The following is an 18,489-nucleotide window of genomic DNA, read 5'->3' as shown; positions in this document are numbered from 1 at the left end:
AAGGATAACAAGTCAAAGGGTGTCAGAGAGCATTGGTGACCCAACTAGAATTGGATGCACAAGAGCTATGGTGGAGAAAGCAAAGCCCTTTCTCTAGGAGGCCCAGGAAAGAAGCCAGGCATGGGATCAGTCCAGGGCTGGGGCAGTCCAGAGAACAAATGTCCTTTTGGCAATGACTTTCTCCCTGGCCTCTGGGATAAGGAAGGATGTCTCCTCTGGGCCTCCTGCCATTCTTGAGTGACTTCAAGGCCCAAAAATGGTAGCCAGAGAATACGAAAGAGAGAGCAGAGGTCCCCCTGCCTGGAATCAATGTGCTGCAGGCCCCTGGAGATCACTGCCCATTTCTCCCTCCTCATTTGACATATTTTTCAACTAGATTTAAGACTTAGTCGATTACTACCCACCCCAACATACCTGAGAGCTTACTCATTTCCCTTCAGTAACTGGGCCAACCATGGCATTGATTCTTGGCAGGGGATGTGCCGGAACCTGGGGAGTGATCAAACAGAGCCCTCCTACCCCGCCCTGGTACCAGTTGCTGCCAGGGCTGATAGGTGGCCTGACTCCTTCCGCAAGGTCCTTTGACCTCGATGATTACCTTTAGGTGGGAGGGGGAGGAGGGAGGCAGTGACACATTTAGGCTTTTCTGTCTATACAAAGTGCTTTCAATAATGAGGACAGAGTTCTTCTAAAACCTGCCCTTTTGTGTTCACAACATGAGTGTGGCCATGAGGATCTCCTGATGCCCAGAAGGTGGCCAGGAGCCTTGAAATCCTAGCAGAGGGCCAGAAATAGACTCAAGGGGCTACTCCATCCAGCCATGAACAAACCCAGTGAATGTCCCATCCCCCTAAACAGCGAACCTCTCTATTAACAAGAGCACTAAGGTCCACCAGATTTCGTGTGAAAATGAACTTCACTTCTCCCTTTTGGGAGGAATTAAATCAACCGAGAGCTCAGCTACTGCTGGTTTCACTCTGATCAGAAGCTCCAGATGTCAGTCACATCTTTGGTCACTACAGCTGCAACAACAGATAAATCTTTCAGAAGCTCCTGTGCTTTCTGCTTTTTCTTTTGAAGACGGGACACTCTCCTCAGTTGTACTTTTTAAGACCTTTTCAACAGAGCGGTGAGGCAGAGGTTCCTCCTCAGCTTCCTCTTTCCTGTCTTATGCCTTTGGCTGGGGATGCCCACAGGCTGGTCCCTCAAAACTTTCTGCTTTAGAATCGATTCTGATGAGTTGTGGCCCCAGAGGGTCAAGATTCACTCACACAGTGTCCCGAGGTAGGCAAGGGGGGTGCTTGTCTGAGGGGCTCTGCCTCCGGCCGGAGTTGAGGTTCCAGAACTTGAGAGTTATCCATGATAAGGAATGTAAGCGAAGAAGGTAACCAGGCAACTACGAGGGGAAAACTCATGGCCCAGCCATGGAACACGTGACCTGGGTTCACATGTCAGCCACGGGGGTGGGGGCTTTGGGGGAGACGAGGAGCGAGAAGGAAGGTTTTGCTCCAGGGGACGGGTGGGAGCTAGAAAAGACACGTCCTGGTATCAGGGGAGACGTTCCCACGGAAAGACCTCGGTTCAAACCTAATTTTCATTCTCTCACTCTCTTATTCCTGACTCTGTTCCTTGTTGTCTACAGATGGAATCTGAACTGGAGCGTTTCTTTAAGCAGAACACGCAGCTGGAGCTGAACATCACAGAGCTGTGGCAGAAATTACGAGCCACCGATCAGGAGATGCGCAGAGAGAGACAGAAGGTGCGAGGGTTTTCAGCGTCTGGCGGTTCTTGGATTCAGGATCTGGCACCTGCCTGCAGTGGGCAGCTGGCTTCTAAAAGGCAGAGCCAGCCCACTGCTAAGAGACATTCCCATTTTAACTTGCATCCTTGCTCACAGCCCTGCCAGATTGCAGGCCCATGCAAATGCACATGACTGAATCCATCTGAGACTGTACAATGACTCTGGGTAAAGTGACCAGGGGGTGGGAAACCAGTTTCGTGCGAATGCTCTCAGCGTTGGCTTATTTGTCCTGGGCAGGAGCATGCTCAGAGTCATTTGCAGTCTGTGCTTAAAGGCCTTGACTATCCAATCGATGCTGTGGCTGGGAGGACCTCAGAGATCACCTATTCTAGTCCCTGTTTGTAAGAAATAAGGAAAGCCGTGCCAGAAGGATTAGGAAGTTAAGAAACTTCACCTGGCACCCACAGTTCATACAGAGCCGAGAGCCAATCCTGGGAGCCAGGTCTTCTGGCCCTGGGCCAGGACTTGGCTGCACTTTCACCCACTGGCACGGGGCACCCTGCAATGCTGGTTGGATCAGACTGGATTTTTCCATTCCCCACAGTAAGTATTGGCTCTGTACTAGGTAATGCTAGAAGCTGCTACAGAGCTGCTACAAACATGAACAGGCACAGATCCCGCCCTTCACAAACTGGAAAGGTTGACAGGTGATTTGTGGCATGTGCATAAAAATTATAATGCATGGTGGAAAATTGTGGAATGTGAATAAAGGGCTATGGGAGCCAGGAGGAAGGAAGGACTTGCTAGGTCATAGGTAGGGGAAGATGGGTATCAGAGAAAGCATGATGGAAGAGGGGGGATCTAGCCCAATTTTGTCATATTTTCCCTACCCACACACACAGCCACCCTCAGGAAAGATAAACCCTGGGCGAGCTTTTGTAATAAGGGGGCCTGGAAGCCCTGGCCCAGGGACCTGCAAGAGAGAATCGATGCTCCAGCTTGGCTCCAAAAGGAATAAGGGTGACTACTGGGCTTCCTCTCATCTCTTACAGCCCATGGTCCTGAAGGGAACCCAGAGCCAATAAAGGAAGCAGTCTGTGTTGGCCTCTTAAAGCTGGCGCTGTTCAGGCCAGGTTCATGGAGGTTTAGGGCCTCCACCTCTGGGCTGTGTGCCCATCTAGGTCTCTGTGCCCGGTGTGGTCAACTGCGAGTCCCAGATGTGGTGCCTCCTGTCCCTTCCTGCAGCCATTAGCCTGCAGCCCCTGCCCCTGGAGAGTCCATCCTTTCAGCGCCAGAAGTAAGCGCCTCTGATTGCAGGAGCGGGACTTGGAGGCGCTGGTCAAACGGTTTAAGACGGACCTTCACAACTGCGTGGCGTACATCCAGGAAGCCCGGTCCCTGAAGGAGAAGGTCCGAGGTCTCTTTGAGAAGTACGTGCAGCGGGCAGACATGGTGAGCTCTGCCTCCCTCCCCGCCCTCCCCTCCTCTCCTGGTCGCCCCTCGCTCAGAGGCCCCTGTGCCCCATCAGGTGGAGATCGCAGGGCTGAACACAGACCTGCAGCTGGAGTACAGTCGCCAGCGGGAGCACCTGGAGCGGAACCTGGCCACTCTCAAGAAGAAGGTGGTCAAGGAGGGTGAGCTGCACCGCACCGATTACGTCCGCATCATGCAGGTACCTGCACGCTCCTGGTCAGCTCCCTCAGAGGCCGAGCCATCCCAGATGAGAGAGCCTGTCAAGGGCCCCTCGAGACCACCCAATACTCAGGGCTCCCCAAGCGTCCAGGGGACCCGCTGGCTTTCCCTAAAATATTATCTTTGACTCCTCTCCTCTGACCTCCCAGAGCTCGTCCTGGCTGTGACATGGCCCAGAGCCCGCCAAGGAGGTTTCCTAGGCATCTCTATGCCCAGGCCTTAAACACCGCCCCCCCCCCCCCCCCCACACACACACACACACTTCATCCGTTTCTTTTTTCTGCCCCATCTTTATCTGAAGCACTCCTGTGTCCTGCCTCACTCCTCTTGTTGCCCTGTCCCCTCTGGACCTTCATCCCCGTGATTTGAGCTCTCCTGAGTCACACTCTCCTTTTCCTCTCCTCTGTTTCCAACTCTTATTTCACCTGCTTTGTTCTGCTGCTTTTTATTCTGCTACTGGTATCACATGGTCCCTGCTGGCCAAGTTCTCTCCTCTGAACACGCCTGTCTCCACCCACCTCCTCGTCTGACTTTTCTGGTGCCTCAGGTCCCTACCCTTATCTCTTGGGTGCAGAGCTAACCACACCCACCCGAAGAGTTGGCCTCACTCCGACTTAATGAGCTCTCCACACCCGCCTCCCGATCCTCCAGAGACTGTGCAGGGAGCCTGACCCCATTACCGCCGCCTCCACGTAAGCGCGTTATCAGGGTTGCCAGTCGGGCTTCTCCTGCCAGATTTCTGTTTGGGTATCAGTATCGTCTGAGGCAATTAATGTGAATTAATCAGAATCCCATATATAAGGGACATACCTTTTAATGCTTATATGTCTTCAATGCCATAATTAAAATACTGGAATGGGGATGGGCTAGCAGTTGGATTGAAACAAACCAGTGCCCAGCTTGGCCAGCCCACACACCACTGGGCAGAGGGCACTGCAGTTCAGGCCAGGCCCAGGCACGGTAGGTCTCGTGCCATCTTACAAACAGTCCCGGTTTAAAAGCAGCCCACACCATCAATAACCACTGCCCCACGCAGGGCCCTGAAAGCAGTCAGAGGCCCAGAGACAGGCGTCGATCATTGGTGGGACCCTTAGGCACAAGCAGCTGACACAGAGAGCCATGGCTAAGGGTCTCAAGTGCCCCAGCACATGAAGAGCCCACCAGGGAGTGCAACGTGCTGGGCAGTAGGGCAGTGGGACTGCAGGAGCAGCTGTCAACAGGGGACATTACTCATTGCTGAGCTCTCCTCTGCCCTGCTCCCAGCGCACAGGTGGGGGGGGGGGGGGGGGGGGGGATAGGGGGAGGGCCAGGGGCGAGGTGCCTATCTCCATGCCAAAGTAGACATCCAAAGTAAGTGTTAGTCCAAGGAGAAGAAGGAACAGGAAAGAAAGTGAAGACCGCAGGCTAGCCTGGAGCAAGCATCCCCTGAGGCCGCTCGGGGTGGACACAATGTCCTCTTTTGCTCCTCACTACCCCAGAGGCTGTGTGCCCACTCCTGCTGGGCCAGGGTGCAAGTCAGAGTAGAAAGAGCAGAGGAGATCCGGGCAGGGCTCCTGCCCAACCCTGCCACTCCCCAGTGGCTGACAGAGGGAAATCCCTGGAAGAGTGTTTTCTTGAGCAGCATGGTAAACCCATATGCCCTGGAGCCCACAGAAGTGCCCCAGGCAACTGCAGGGAGCAAGAAGGCCCCGGGAGGCAGGGTCCCCACCCTCAACCAGGGAGGCCTCCTTGCTTATTACAGCAGGCTCTGTAAACTTTTGTTTGGAAGATTTTTTTTTTTTTAAGGAAAACTTTCAAAACCATTGGTCTGGGTTTTAAAAATTGTTCCTTTCTTCAATCTTGAGTTGAAGGAGAGGGGCCGGGCCAGGGTCAGGCAAGGTGTCAGGCAGGCACTGACGCCGAGCAGACCCCACTTATCCTGCCTCAGCCACGCTTGTGGGGCCGCCATGAGTAAATTTCCCTAACATCTTCAGGAATGCCTTCCCTGTCTATAAAATGGGGAAGAAAACACCACCTTCAGCGGGGCAATGCGAGGTTTGAACGAGAGAACTAATAGGATGCTTGCGGCACTGGCCAGGTCCAGAACAGGTGCTCAGAAATGCTCTTTCCTTCCTGTCCACCGAGCAAGAGATCTGTTTACGAACCAAGGTGGAAATCCCGAGGGAGAGCCTGGAAGGCCACCACATGGACCAGGGGTACCTGTGGGCTGGAGAGGACAGGAGAGAAGGGGCCACTCAGCTGACCCCAGACCCCCCAGCTGGTGGCCTGGATGCCTGATGCCTTGGTAAGGAGCTGTGTCTGCAGGTTCCTAGGCCCTGACACTTCAGTCAAAAAAGGGCAAGGAAGGCCAGGGCGGACATGGCATCTGAGAGAAACTCATTAGAAAACAGAAAATGAGGTCACTGTCTCATTTGCATGTTCAGACGGGAGCATGGGGCCTCCCTAAGCATTCTCCAGCACGCTTGCAGATATGAAAATAAGAGTTGCTATGGAATACAAATATCTAGGACACATACTTCACTCTTTCAGTATACATGCTTTGAGGGCTTCTTACATGGCAAGTTCTGGCCATCCATGGAGGATTCCAAGATGAGGTGATCGTGTGCCTACCCTCAGGGAGCTCATCGTAGGGAACTCTGTGCCAGGGAACGTGAGCAAGATAGAGTAAGCACTGCTCCACACCGTGTGCCCCATGCTGTGAGCTCACCACGGAGGTGGGCTCAGTTAGGGGACGTGGCATTTGAGCTGGGCCGTGAAGGATGAGGGGAGCGTGGACTGGGAGCAAATGGGGACGCGCCTTTCGGGCAGAGGGCACAACCCGAGGACAGACAGAGAAGAGAAAGGCCGGTGGGATGTTTGGGAGCTCAGGAGTCCACAGACCTTACTTTATTGCACAGCGTGGGGGCAGGGAGAAAGGACCCACTGGAACAGGATGTAGTTTAGGGTCCCATTGAAAGGGCTTTCCATGCCACACCAAGAAGCATAAGCGTATCTTATAAGCAGGTGCCATCTGAGGTCTCTGAAGTAGGTAGGGGTATTACCAAGGTTAAGTCCATTGGCAGGTGGAAAGGCTGGTGGGGAAAGGCAGGTGGCAGGAAAGCCCATGTTCAAGGAAGATGAGGACTTGGAAGGGGAAAATGTCAAAAGACATTTCAGAGTAGAAATGATGAATAGAAATGTCAGATTGCACGTGAGAAGGTTGAAAGAGGAGCAGAGAAATGGCTCATTTGCGCAATTAGGCAGATGGCGAGAGCTGTGGGTTCCAGAAAAATGCCACCCATGCAGGGCTTCCACGTTCACAGAATAAATCAGTCGCCTGTTCTTTCCACCCGGCCACATTCTTAAAGATGTCAACTCAGGAAAAGCCAGTAGGGGGTGCTATAGGCATTCGTTCCCTTCCCTGCCCAACGTGGGTGTTACAACTGCCAGTCTGTTCACATCTGTGGCTCTCCAGCGTCAGTCTCCACAAAAGGCAAACCTGGCCAGCTTGATACAGCCCCTTTACGTAGAAGGTTTTTTATATAAACAGACTTTAGCATCCCCAGCCGGTCCCTCTTACATGCCCAATGACTTGGCACCCAATGGGCCCGGGCCAGCTTTTCTCTGCCAGAGTTGCTGAGTGGGGACCTGGAGAATTGGAGGGCTTTTGTAGGCCATCCTGACTGAGGAGGGATCGGGAACAGAAGGTTCAGCAAACGGTTGTGTTCACATTTTAAATTCACAAAGCTCCCCAAAGCATATACAGGCATACCTTGCTTTATTGAGCCTCGCAGATACTGTGGGTTGTTTTTTTTTACAAATTGAAGGTTTGTGGCAACCCCGCATCAAGCAACACTATCAGTGCCATTTTTTTCCAACAGTTCAGATGAAGGTTAGCATTTTTGAGCAATAAAGTATTTTTCATTTAATGTCTATACATTGTGTTTAGACATAATGCTATTGCACACTTAATAGAGACTACAGTGTAGTGTAAAAATAACTTATATGCACTGGGAAACCAAAAAGTTCATGCGATTTGGGTTGTGTTATTCGCTTATTGTGGTCGTCTGGAACCAAACCCGTACTACCTCCCCGAGGTACGCCTGCCTGTACAGGTGACTTCGGTGTGACCTCTGGACCCCTCGGAGCACGAACCACCCAGAAAGTACTCCTTAGGGAGCCAAATCAACCCCTGAAGTTACGATTACTCTTACTATATTACTCTTATTATTACTTTCATCAAGTATTTAGTGCCTCGTCTCCTGCTTGCTCCCTCTTGACACCAGGCCTGAAACTCTCTTCCCTGTCCCCTGCCACCCATGGAGCCTTCCTCACATGGGTGAGCACCCCTCTTCAGACCCTCAGGGCATCTCTTGGCATTGGATTCAAGCTGGACCTCCTGTGTCTGGCACCACGACCAGTGCATAGTAGGCTTTCAGGAACTCCTTCTTAAGTGATTTTTTTATGAATGGATGAGTGAATGAATGAATGAATGAATGAACAAAAGAACGAACACAACAGGGGAATCAGGCTGCATGGGTCTCGGTCACACTCCAATAAGGACTGAGCCATGTCCTGGAGGTTCATTAGGTGGCCAGCATCATGGAGGTGTCCAAGGCTGACAGTGGGGTCAGAAACAGGCATTCACACTTAAAGATATCAGGAGCCAGAAGTCCCAGACATGTGACAGGGTTGTGGAGGGTGGAGTGGGGGAGAAAACGAGGGCAGGGTCCACTTGGGGCCATTACAGTAGCAGAGGGGAGAGATGCTGAGAGCTGGTTAGGAATCACAGCAGGAAGCGTAGACACCAGATTCTATTCAGACACAAATCCACAGGGTTCAGTGACCAAATGGATGGAGATGACCAAGAACAGGTAACTACAGAAGTTTATGGAGAGGACTGGGGAGATGGTACCCTCGGCCTCTAATTTTTATTCCGATGACTATGACTCCGTTGAATGAGGCAGGAGAGTGAAGCTGAGGGACACCAAGTGAGAGGAGGGGTGGAGAGCCCCCGAGGGTGCGAGTGGCCCGTGAGCTCACTGCAGCTCTCCCGAGCCTCCTCTCGGTCTGCTCTCCCCTGCCTGACCTTTACCCCCTGGTTTATAATTTCCTCATTAGTAAGAATCTCGTCTTATTCAACTTGGTATCCACTGCATTCGTTATTCATTTGCCTACCCATTCCACAAATATTTATGGAGCACCTCTTACAGGCAAGGCAGAGTCCAAGGTCTTAGAACCCCATAAATACTAGTACACATTGAATTGATCGTGTCATGATACAAAGTCAGCATAGAGAAGTTTGGGGCGGGGGGGGGGGGGGGGGTGGAGGGCTGGCAGAGACTTTCACTGGAGAGCATCTGGAAGGAAATGTGGCCGCTTCCTCACCCAGGCCCGGGTGGGTTAAAAGGGTAAAAGATCAGGTGGAGAAAAGCTGCTGACTGTATACAAAAACAGGCACAGGGCCTCGCCTGAGAACAAGGGGTTGGCAATGACTGGGCACCTCATCCACGAGGGAGGGAAGAGCACTGAAATGAAGTGATACACTGAAAACCGGAAGGTATGTTTGACATGCTCAGATGAAGAGGCTCTGGAGGGAAAGACTGTGATGGGGTGTTCCCTCCTGGGCTCCACGAGCACGTCCCCATAACCCAGAAGTGCTGTGAGAACAGTGCTTGGGATCATCCCATTCTCTGGGCTCAGAGTCCACGCTCACAATGTCCCATGTGGAAGCACAGCTTGTTCCTGGCACGAGTCCGTTCTATGTAGGTTGGGCCGCGTTGACTTTTTTGGTCGTCAGACCTCCAGGCCTTGCTACCCACTGATGGCCTGGCTCACAGGCCGGCGGCAGCATCAGTCAGGAGCTGGTTAGAAATGGAGAATTTCAGAACTACCTCCAGACCTACCGAGTCCGGAGCCGCATTTAACAGGATCCTCAGGTGATTCCTTTGCACGATCTATGGGAGGTGCGGCTGTAGACAAGCGGAGTACCTGAGGCTGTGGACTCAGAGCAAAATGGCCAGTGTCTCTCTGGGCCTATGGTGAAGGGGACGCCTCCGCAGAGCCACCCTTGCTGCCCTCGTGCTGCGTATGAAAAGGCAGTGATCTGAGGTGTGGGAAGGGAAGAGTGTTCCCAGGGGCAGAGCCCCCAGCACCCGGCGCCCAGCAGGCTCTTCATCCTCACTCCTCGCCACTCCCCTCTCACACTTGGTGTCCAGTGATGCAGAACTGCTGCTAGTCGCCCCCCGCCGTGTCCTACTTCTGTGCCCCTCTCCTGCTGTTCCAGTTGTCTAGGACCCCTTACCTTCTCCTTGGCAGCTCCTTCAGGCCTCAGCCCACAGACCTGTTCCTAGGCGTCCACCCTGGTCATTCAGGCAGAGCTCAGCACCTGTGCTTTGTGCCCCACTCCTGCCTCTCAGCAGGGCAGCCACACACTGCACTGTGCCAGGCCCCCCACGGAACCCTAAACTCCTCAAGACCAGGTCTCACTTTCGGTGTACCTCAGGGTCAGCGCAGTGCCTGGCACATAGTACTCATACATATGGAATGGGTGATGCATGGATGGATAGGTGGGTGGATGGGCGGATGGATGGATGGATATTATCAAAAACAAGAGCAGTGAACTTCAGATGGATGTTGCAAATGTTAATTACCCACGTACTTTTCTGGGTTCCTAACTAAACAGTGTGCTGTTGGGGGCAGAAACCATGTCTTTTTTTCTGTCTACATCTCAGGGACATGGCAGATACCCTATAAATATAAGCTCAACAATTAATGAAAAAAAATGAATAAAAGACAGCACAGTACTTAAGAGCTTGTAACTCTCCGGAGCCAGACTATCAGGCTCAGAATCCTGACACGGTCACTTACTATCTATGTAATTTGAGCAAGTTACATAACCTTTCTGTGCCTCGATTTCCTCTTTTGTAAAATTTTGATTATAATAGAATCTACTTACAGGGTTATTATGCTTCTTCAATGCATTAAATTCATATGAAGTTCTTAGAAAAGTGTTGTTGTCGCTGTTGGTGTTGGAAAGAGCCTGGGTGGATGGAAATAGTGTGTACTGTCTGTATCTAATGTTGCTAGAGTCCACCTGAAGGTAAGTTAGCTGATGCCTCAAGAGGCTGAGCCATGAGCTAGGATGAAGACTCAGACCCCAGTAGAGGCACCAGATAATTAATCTGGGTTCAGGACCAACCCCTCTCATTCCCCACACCCTCTGCCCCTAGCCAGGGCATGCCCTGTGCCCACTGATGACTCATCCATACTCACTCTCTTTTCCTCCTTTTATGCAGGAAAATGTCTCCCTCATCAAGGAGATTAATGAGCTCCGCAGGGAGCTGAAGCTCACCCGCTCCCAGGTCTATGACCTTGAAGCAGCTCTGAAACCGACCAAGAAATTCCAACAGCAAGAGGTTCCAGAAACAGGTACTGTCCCCAGTGGCTAAAGGAGATGGACATTGGGACAAACAGACCAATGGCAGCCATGGGCAGGTCACCCTTTGGCTTCTGAGGTAGCCTCTCCTAAGTGTCCTCCTGGATCACGTCACATCCACCCCATGGCCTTCTGGGAGCCTCTTCGTGCCACACACCTGCTCTCTAAAGGATCTGTGAAGACCTTCCACATTCAAATATATGCAGGTCCACAATCCTTAGAGTTAGCCACAGTGTCAGAATTTAGAATCTTTCAGATCTTAGAGCAGCAATTTTCAACCTTTTTTCATCTTCATGGCATTCAGAAACTACTAAAATTCTGTGGCCCATCAAAAAATAAATACTAGTATATTTTGCCGATCTGACAAAAAATAGGTATAATTTTGATTTATTCACCCTAGACAGCTATTTTGTTGGCTCTTGTCATTTTTTTATTTGACAATCTAAGGGAAAAGAGGTCAGTGGCCCTGACTAAATAGCCAGGTATTGCATGTTTTAAAAATTCTTGTAGCACACCGGTTGAAAATCATTGTCTTAGAGCATACTGTATACTGTATATTACATGGCAGCCCTAGAGTAGTGTTTCTTTGGTGAAACAGATGAATATTTACACTTCATAATTTTAAAATGCATTTCATTTTTAGAGCTTTGTGCCTCTTAGAACTATGGATAAGGGATGGAAGACCTATATAATTAAAGACACATAAAAAATCAGAGACTGGCCCTAACTGGTTTGGTTCAGTGGATAGAGCGTCGGCCTGCGGACTGAAGGGCCCCAGGTTCGATTCCAGTCAAGGGCATGTACCTTGGTTGCAGGCACATCCCCAGTGGGGGGCGTGCAGGAGGCAGCTGATCAATGTTTCTCACTCATCCATGTTTCTAACTCTCTATTCCTCTCCCTTCCTCTCTGTGAAAAATCAATAAAATATATTAAAAATATTTTTTTAAAAATCAGAGACTATTTAAAAGGAGAGGGGGAAATGATATTAGAAACTGTAAATGAGTTATGACTGTAATTATATCCTAAAGTTCCTCTGAATTTCTGACAACCAAGGCAAAAAGGGAAACAAAGAAATATGATTATTTACATAGTTTTCATTTAGGGATAAAGGAATTTTCTTTTTCCGGAGAAACAAACCTTTCCCTGGCACTAAATTGCATAAAAAGCTTATCACATGGATGCTTATGAAAGGGGTGTTGAATAATATAATTGATCGTCTGCAATTGTAGGTTTTCAGACAATTAAAAAAACATTCCTCAGGTGTCCATTTCTTACGTGGGCAGTCAATGAAAACCAAGAGGGTAAGGCATTTCTGTGGAAAAGTAAGCCAACGTGGTTCAAGTATATTGTGTTCTGGAGGTTTACATTCAGGAATAAAGCTTAGAAACTTTGACAAAACGTCCCATTGCTGAGGACTGGGTCTTTCACATATGAGTTGTCTCATGTACTGTGGTTATATAAGATACTGTCATTGGGGGAAAGGTAGTGGAAGGATACAAAGGAACTCTCTGTACTATTTTCACAACTTCTTGTGAGTCTTAAACTTTATATATAGATAGATATAGATATAGATATAGATATTTATATAAATATATCTACACTAATAAAAGAGGAAGATGCAAATTGACTGAACCTTCATGACGCCCACCAGCCAATCAGGAGTGAGTATGCAAATTAACCCAACAAAGATGGTAGGTTAATTTGCATACAAAGATGCCTAGCAGCTGGGGCCGGGGCAGGATGCTTGTGTCGTCGCCATGGCGATGACGCAGGCGTTCTGTACCGCCCCAGCCACTCCAGGCCTCTGGGCAATGTGGGAAGGCGGAAAGGCAGCTCCGGGCTGGAGCAAAGGTGGTGCCGGCAGCCAGGGGAAGGAAGGCCCATTCTTGCACGAATCTTCATGCATCAGGCCTCTAATATATATAGATATAGTTGTCTCCTGTGCCCTTGTCATTAGAGTTGATGAGAAATTAACACAATAGTAAACTCTCTGAGTAGTACCTGAGTGGCACTATCAGGTCTAAAGAATGACATAAGAGCACATGTGTTACAAAGACCAGGCGCTTGACAATTGCAAAACTTCGCTTCAGAAAATATTTCGAATATGCCCGAGTGTCCTAGCAAATAATTAATTGAGACGTCCTCAGGATGATGTATGATATATCTATGGTCTTCTTATTACAATCATGGAAATTTTCAGACATATTCAGAAATTGAGAGAAACGTCTAATGAATCCATCCCCCAACTTCAACAAGCATCAATTTCTGTCACTCTTGCTTCACCAGTGTCCCTACCCCTCCGTAATTGCCCCTACACCTACCATGGATTATTTTTAAACAAAGTAAACATCATAGCACTCATGTGATATAGTTTTCTCATGGGAGATATTTATAGTTCTTAACAGTTGGAGACATATATTACCAATTGCCTGCCTTGATCATGAAGAGCCTAAGTCTGACCTCTGATTTTGAACATGGGCCCACCAAGACATGTTAGCTCAAAATTTACACCCTCAAGTCGTTTAAGGGATTGACCAGTTTGATTGGCTTTTAAGAATTTTTTATCTAAACAGGAGAGGTTGCCATCTCCAAACCACCATTTTAGTTTTAGCAGCATTTATTATTAAGTTTTTATTCACACAGTTAACTAACAGGTCTGATAGACACACCTGCTTGTTTTCAATTATTAAAACCATATCATTAGAACTTCTAATTAAAGATGGTTAATTGAAAACCTACTAAAATGGCACAAGTAAACCATAAGATCTAAAAAAAAACAAAACAAAAGGAAACACGAGACACATAAATTTGAAAGCTGAAAATGGATACATGAGTGGTAACTCCACTTCATAGGCACAAGAAACCTGACTCCTCAGCCAGGTTTGGGAAAACTAGAGGAAATCTAATCACAGGACCCTCAGCAGCAGTTCTCAACCTGTGGGTCGCGACCCCTTTGGCGGTCGAACGACCCTTTCACAGGGGTCGCCTAAGACCATCCTGCATCTCAGATATTTACATTACGATTCGTAACAGTAGCAACATTACAGTTATGAAGTAGCAACGAAAATAATTTTATGGTTGGGTCACAACATGAGGAACTGTATTTAAAGGGCCAGAAGGTGAGAACCACTGCAAAAGGCTCAGGAATTAGCAGAAGCTGAGAGCTCTGGAAGTGGGAGTAAAGTGGGCCTGAAAACAAAAGACATTTGATCCGCCCAGTATCTAATACAATGGTTAAAGATAGACAGACCCTCACCAGCCCTAGATGGTTTGGCTCCATGGATAGAGCATTGGCCTGCAGACCTAAGGGTCCCAGGTTCAATTCTGGTCAAGGGCACATACCTCGGTTGCAGGCTCCTCCCTGGCCCAGGCCCTGGTCAGGGCACCTGCAGGAGGTAACGAATTTATGTGTTTCTCTCACATCGATATTTCTCTCTGTCTTTCCCTTTCTCTTCCACTCTCTCTAAAAATCAGTGGAAAAATATCTTCAGGTAAGGATTTAAAAAAAAAAAAGAATAGACCTTCAACAGGGCCATCATCACCATCATCATTAAATGTTAGAACACCAGAGTACAAAGAAAAAAATCCTCCAGCCTTCCAAAGAAAATAAGGAGAGATTTCATGCAAAGGAGCAAAAATTCCAATTGCAAAATACAAAATCAACACACAAAAATCAGTTGCATTTCTATACACTAAAAAAAAAAATTCACTGCCAGCCCAGTTCTTCTATCATTGTAACTTTTTTAATTTTTGTTTTTAAAAATAATTCTTTATTGTTGAAAGTATTACATATGCCCCCTTTTTCCCGCCATTGACCCCTTCCAGCCCCCCCCATACCCCCATCCTAGGCCTTCAGTACCCTATTGTCTGTGTCCAAGGGTTATGCATATATGAATACAAGGTCTTTGGTTGTTTACCTCCCACCAACCCACCCTTCCCTGCCTCCCCTCTGAGATCCCGCACTCTGTTCCATGCTTCCATGTCTCTGGATTCACTTCATTCATTAGTTTATTTTGTTACTTAGATTCCACATATGAGTGCGATCATGTGATGCTTGTCTTTCTCTGACTGGCTTATTTCACTTAGCATGATACTCTCCAGGTCCCTCCATGCTGTCTCAGAGAGTAAGGGTTTCTTCTTTTTTTACTGCTGCATAGTATTCCATGGTATAAATGTACCACAGCTTTTTGATCCACTCATCTACTGATGGGCACTTAGGCTGTTCCCAGATCTTAGCTATTGTAAATTGTGCTGCTGTGAACATAGGGGTGCATATATTCTGATTGGTGCTTTGGTTTTCTTGGGATATAGACCTAGAAGTGGGATCACTAGGTCAAATGGCAGTTCCATATTTAATTATTTGAGGAAACTCCATACTGTTTTTTCATAATGGCAGCACCAGTCTGCATTCCCACCAGCAGTGTACTAGGGTTCCCTTTTCTCCACATCCTCACCAGCATTTGTCTTTTGTTGATTTGTTGATGGTAGCCATTCTGACTGATGTGAGATGGTACCTCATTGTCGTTTTGATTTGCATCTTTCGGATGATTAGTGACTTTGAACATTTTATCATATGTCTCTTGGCCATCTATATGTCCTCTTTGGAGAAGTGTCTATTTAGGTCCTTTGCCCATTTTTTTATTGGATTGTTTGTCTTCCTTCTGTTAAGTTGTATAAGTTCCTTATATATTTTGGATATTAACCCTTTATCAGATGTATCATTGCCAAATATGTTCTCCCATTCAGTGGACTCTCTTTTCCTTTTGTTGATGGTTTCTTTTGCTGTGCAGAGCTTTTTATTTTGATATAGTCCCATTTGTTCATTTTCTCCTTAGTTTCCTTTGCCTTAGGAGATGTATCTGTAAACATATTGCTATGAGAGATGTCTGAGATATTGCTGCCTATGGTTTCTTCTAAGATTTTTATGGTTTCACAACTTACATTTAAGTCTTTTATCCATTTTGAGTTTATTGTGTATGGTGTAAGTTGGTGGCCGTGTGTGTGTGTGTGTGTGTGTGTGTTTTGTGTGTGTGTGTGTGTTTTGCGTGTAGTCATCCAATTTTCCCAACACCATTTATTGAAGAGACTCTTGACTCCATTGTACGCTCTTGCCTCCTCTGTCAAATATTAATTGAATGTAATGGCTAGGGTCTTTGTTCTGTTCCATTGATCTATATGTCTGTTCTTATGCCAGTACCAGGCTGTTTTGATTACGGTGGCTTTGTAGTGTATGAGGAAAGTACTTTTTTTTTCTTTTTTTAAAGTACTTTTCAATGTAAATGTCTTTTGCCTCCTTGGTTACGTTTATTCCTAAGTATTTTATTCTTTTTGGTGCTATTGTAAATTGATCTAACTGGACAGAAAAGGGAGTGAGTGTAAAAAGATCCCATTTGGTAGGTAAGAAATAAAGTTGTCCAGGAAGAAGAGGTCCAAACTCAGGCAAAGAACAGGTGCCTTGAGCACAAGGCAGTAAGAGAGGTCATGATGGGAGAATGGAGACCTCGTGTGTGATAAGGGAGGGAAAACCACAGGAGTGGGTGCTAACACGGCGTGGAAGCCAAGAACATTCCTGCTGAGGGTCCAGCCTGTGAGCAAGGTAATGGATGAGCCCTGGACCCTGGTGGACACCAGCGTTGCCCAGGATGACGGCAGCATCTGAGGATGACTGGGGACGGGAGAGTTAAGGGAAAGTCCTCAAGGAACATGAATGAGTGGCCACACCAGGAGGGGTAGAGAGGGGTCTGTCTCCAGGAGCAGGGGTTTTACCTGAGGAGGAGCACTGGAGGTTTAGAAGCCAACCAATGTCAACAGGAGAGCGCCACCCTGACTGGGGTGGGGAATGGGAGAATGAGCCGCCTGCACGGGAGGGGCCTCAAGGCCAGCAGCTGGGGCTCAGGAGAGGGGCTGGGCTGAGGTCATGCTCAGCACTTGGCTATCACTCTCAAGTGTGTCTCTTCACTTCTCCATCTCCTATCCCTAGCATCTGGGATTGAGTAGGTGCTCAATAGAAATTTGAGGAGGCAGGAGGGAGGAAGGGAGGATATGCTGCAGTCCAATGACAAGCCCGCATTCATCCTGCTCTGTCCCTTGCAGGGCCCAGTGAGGTCACACACCGCATCGTTCCCACCATGAGACTGAATGAGCAAGAAGAAACTGGGAGAATTATTGAAATGCAACGCCTAGAAATCCAACGCCTCAGAGACCAGATCCAAGAACAGGAGCAGGTCCCAGGGTTCCACCCCATCAGTGGGGTTCGGCTTCCTTCCCTCGTAAAGAGGGTTCATTCTTTGGCCAAGGTGGACGCTGAGGTGCCCAACAAGTGACTCCCTCTGGTGAGCCACCTCCAGTCACACTAGAGGAAGCACTGCGCATCTGTCCCCAGGCCAACTCTGGGCTACAGTCCGTGCGGCACTCCCCGCACCAGCCTCTCTCCTGCCCTGGGGAGTTGGAGGCTTGGTCAGAATAAAAGTGTTTGCCCACAACTGTGTCCAACTCTTTGCTTAGCCAAGGAGCTGGGGGAGGAAAAAAGGAAAGGGGGGACTCTGAGGACTGGGGGTGTCTCCAGCTCATCCAAAGCCACCTCTCCCTGTGGAAATCACACTGAACTTGGAGCTGGTTCCTGCCAGCCCGTGCCTCTCTGGGCCCCACAGATGGGCTGCCTGCTCCCGCTTTAAGTATCACTGCCCACATGTCTGACCTGGCTTGCTCCTCTGCCAGCCAGAACAGGACCCAACACAGCCTCCTTCATTTGTTCCCCTTTATGAAACCTAAGGAGGTTTTCTGAGAATTTTTACATTTGTGTAAAGATCAGAGTAAAAGAAAGAACATGGCTAAGTTCCCTCAAATGTCCCTTATCTGCTGACCCTGTTGTTAGAATTACAAGCAGAGCTCCACCCTTATTTCTCTCACCTCCATGCCACTCTAGACTTGTTCTCCAAGGTCTTACCCCCCCCCCCCCCCCCGCATTTCTGGGGGACACCTCTTCCTCTGGGCCTCATAATGGGTGACCCAGCCACACATACCAGAAAGGGTAGTTTTTATGCACTAAAGAACAAAGCAATATACCCAGACGGCCCTGTCTTCTCCCACCTGCGGAGGCCAGGCACCCTTCTAATACCCAAATAACAAGCATTTAAGCCCCCGGTCCCTGCTGGTCCCTGCTGGCTCTTAAACCTGGTGTCCCCAAGGTATCTTCCCAATTTCCCCGATCTGCTCTGGGCACTGCTCTCGGGTTGGTTTCCCCAGTGAGAGCCTAGGCATGGCCGTCACACTTGGCAAGTCTCTCCTGAGGGCTGAGGAGAGCAGGAAGAAGGCACAGGGCAGAGGCCGTAAAGCAAAGTGTACACAGGACTCTCTCTCCTTAGCAATTCCCCACCCCCACCCAGCCCACACCCTGTCACAGTGGCCAGCGTATCTCCTCCAGACCAGGCCCAGGAAGCAGGACAACATTCAGGCACCTGAGAGATTCACCCACTAGGACCACAGCCATGCTGGGAACATGGGCTCTGGGAGTCAGACTTCTCCATTCCCAGCCAGCACCTTGCCTTTACCTTTGTAGAGGAAACAGACTCAAAATGAGTTTGGGGAGGTCAGCAGGGCCAGAGGGCGCAGGGTGGTGAAGGCACATACAGAGGCCAGC

At 48.9% G+C, this 18,489-nt stretch overlaps 1 protein-coding gene across 1 annotated transcript in view; it reads left to right on the top strand.

The window, feature by feature from the left end:
• The window catches only part of CFAP57 (cilia and flagella associated protein 57), a 55,696-nt gene extending 38,364 nt beyond the window's left edge, over positions 1-17,332 (top strand). The window contains exons 19-23 of the mRNA XM_070404965.1: positions 1,643-1,759; positions 3,059-3,193; positions 3,270-3,413; positions 10,711-10,843; positions 16,944-17,332. Of these exons, the coding sequence (XP_070261066.1) occupies positions 1,643-1,759; positions 3,059-3,193; positions 3,270-3,413; positions 10,711-10,843; positions 16,944-17,173 (759 nt within the window). The 3' untranslated portion in view covers positions 17,174-17,332. The remainder of the gene's footprint in view (positions 1-1,642; positions 1,760-3,058; positions 3,194-3,269; positions 3,414-10,710; positions 10,844-16,943) is intronic.
• Positions 17,333-18,489: the final 1,157 nt, after the last annotated feature.

Source organism: Myotis yumanensis, unplaced genomic scaffold (genome assembly GCF_028538775.1).
Source record: "Myotis yumanensis isolate MYYU_CA2020_CCGP unplaced genomic scaffold, mMyoYum1.0.hap1 SCAF_2, whole genome shotgun sequence".
NCBI classification, from domain to species: domain Eukaryota; kingdom Metazoa; phylum Chordata; class Mammalia; order Chiroptera; family Vespertilionidae; genus Myotis; species Myotis yumanensis.
Note: the sequence above shows the minus strand (reverse complement) of the source record. Positions and strands in the feature narration are given on the sequence as shown.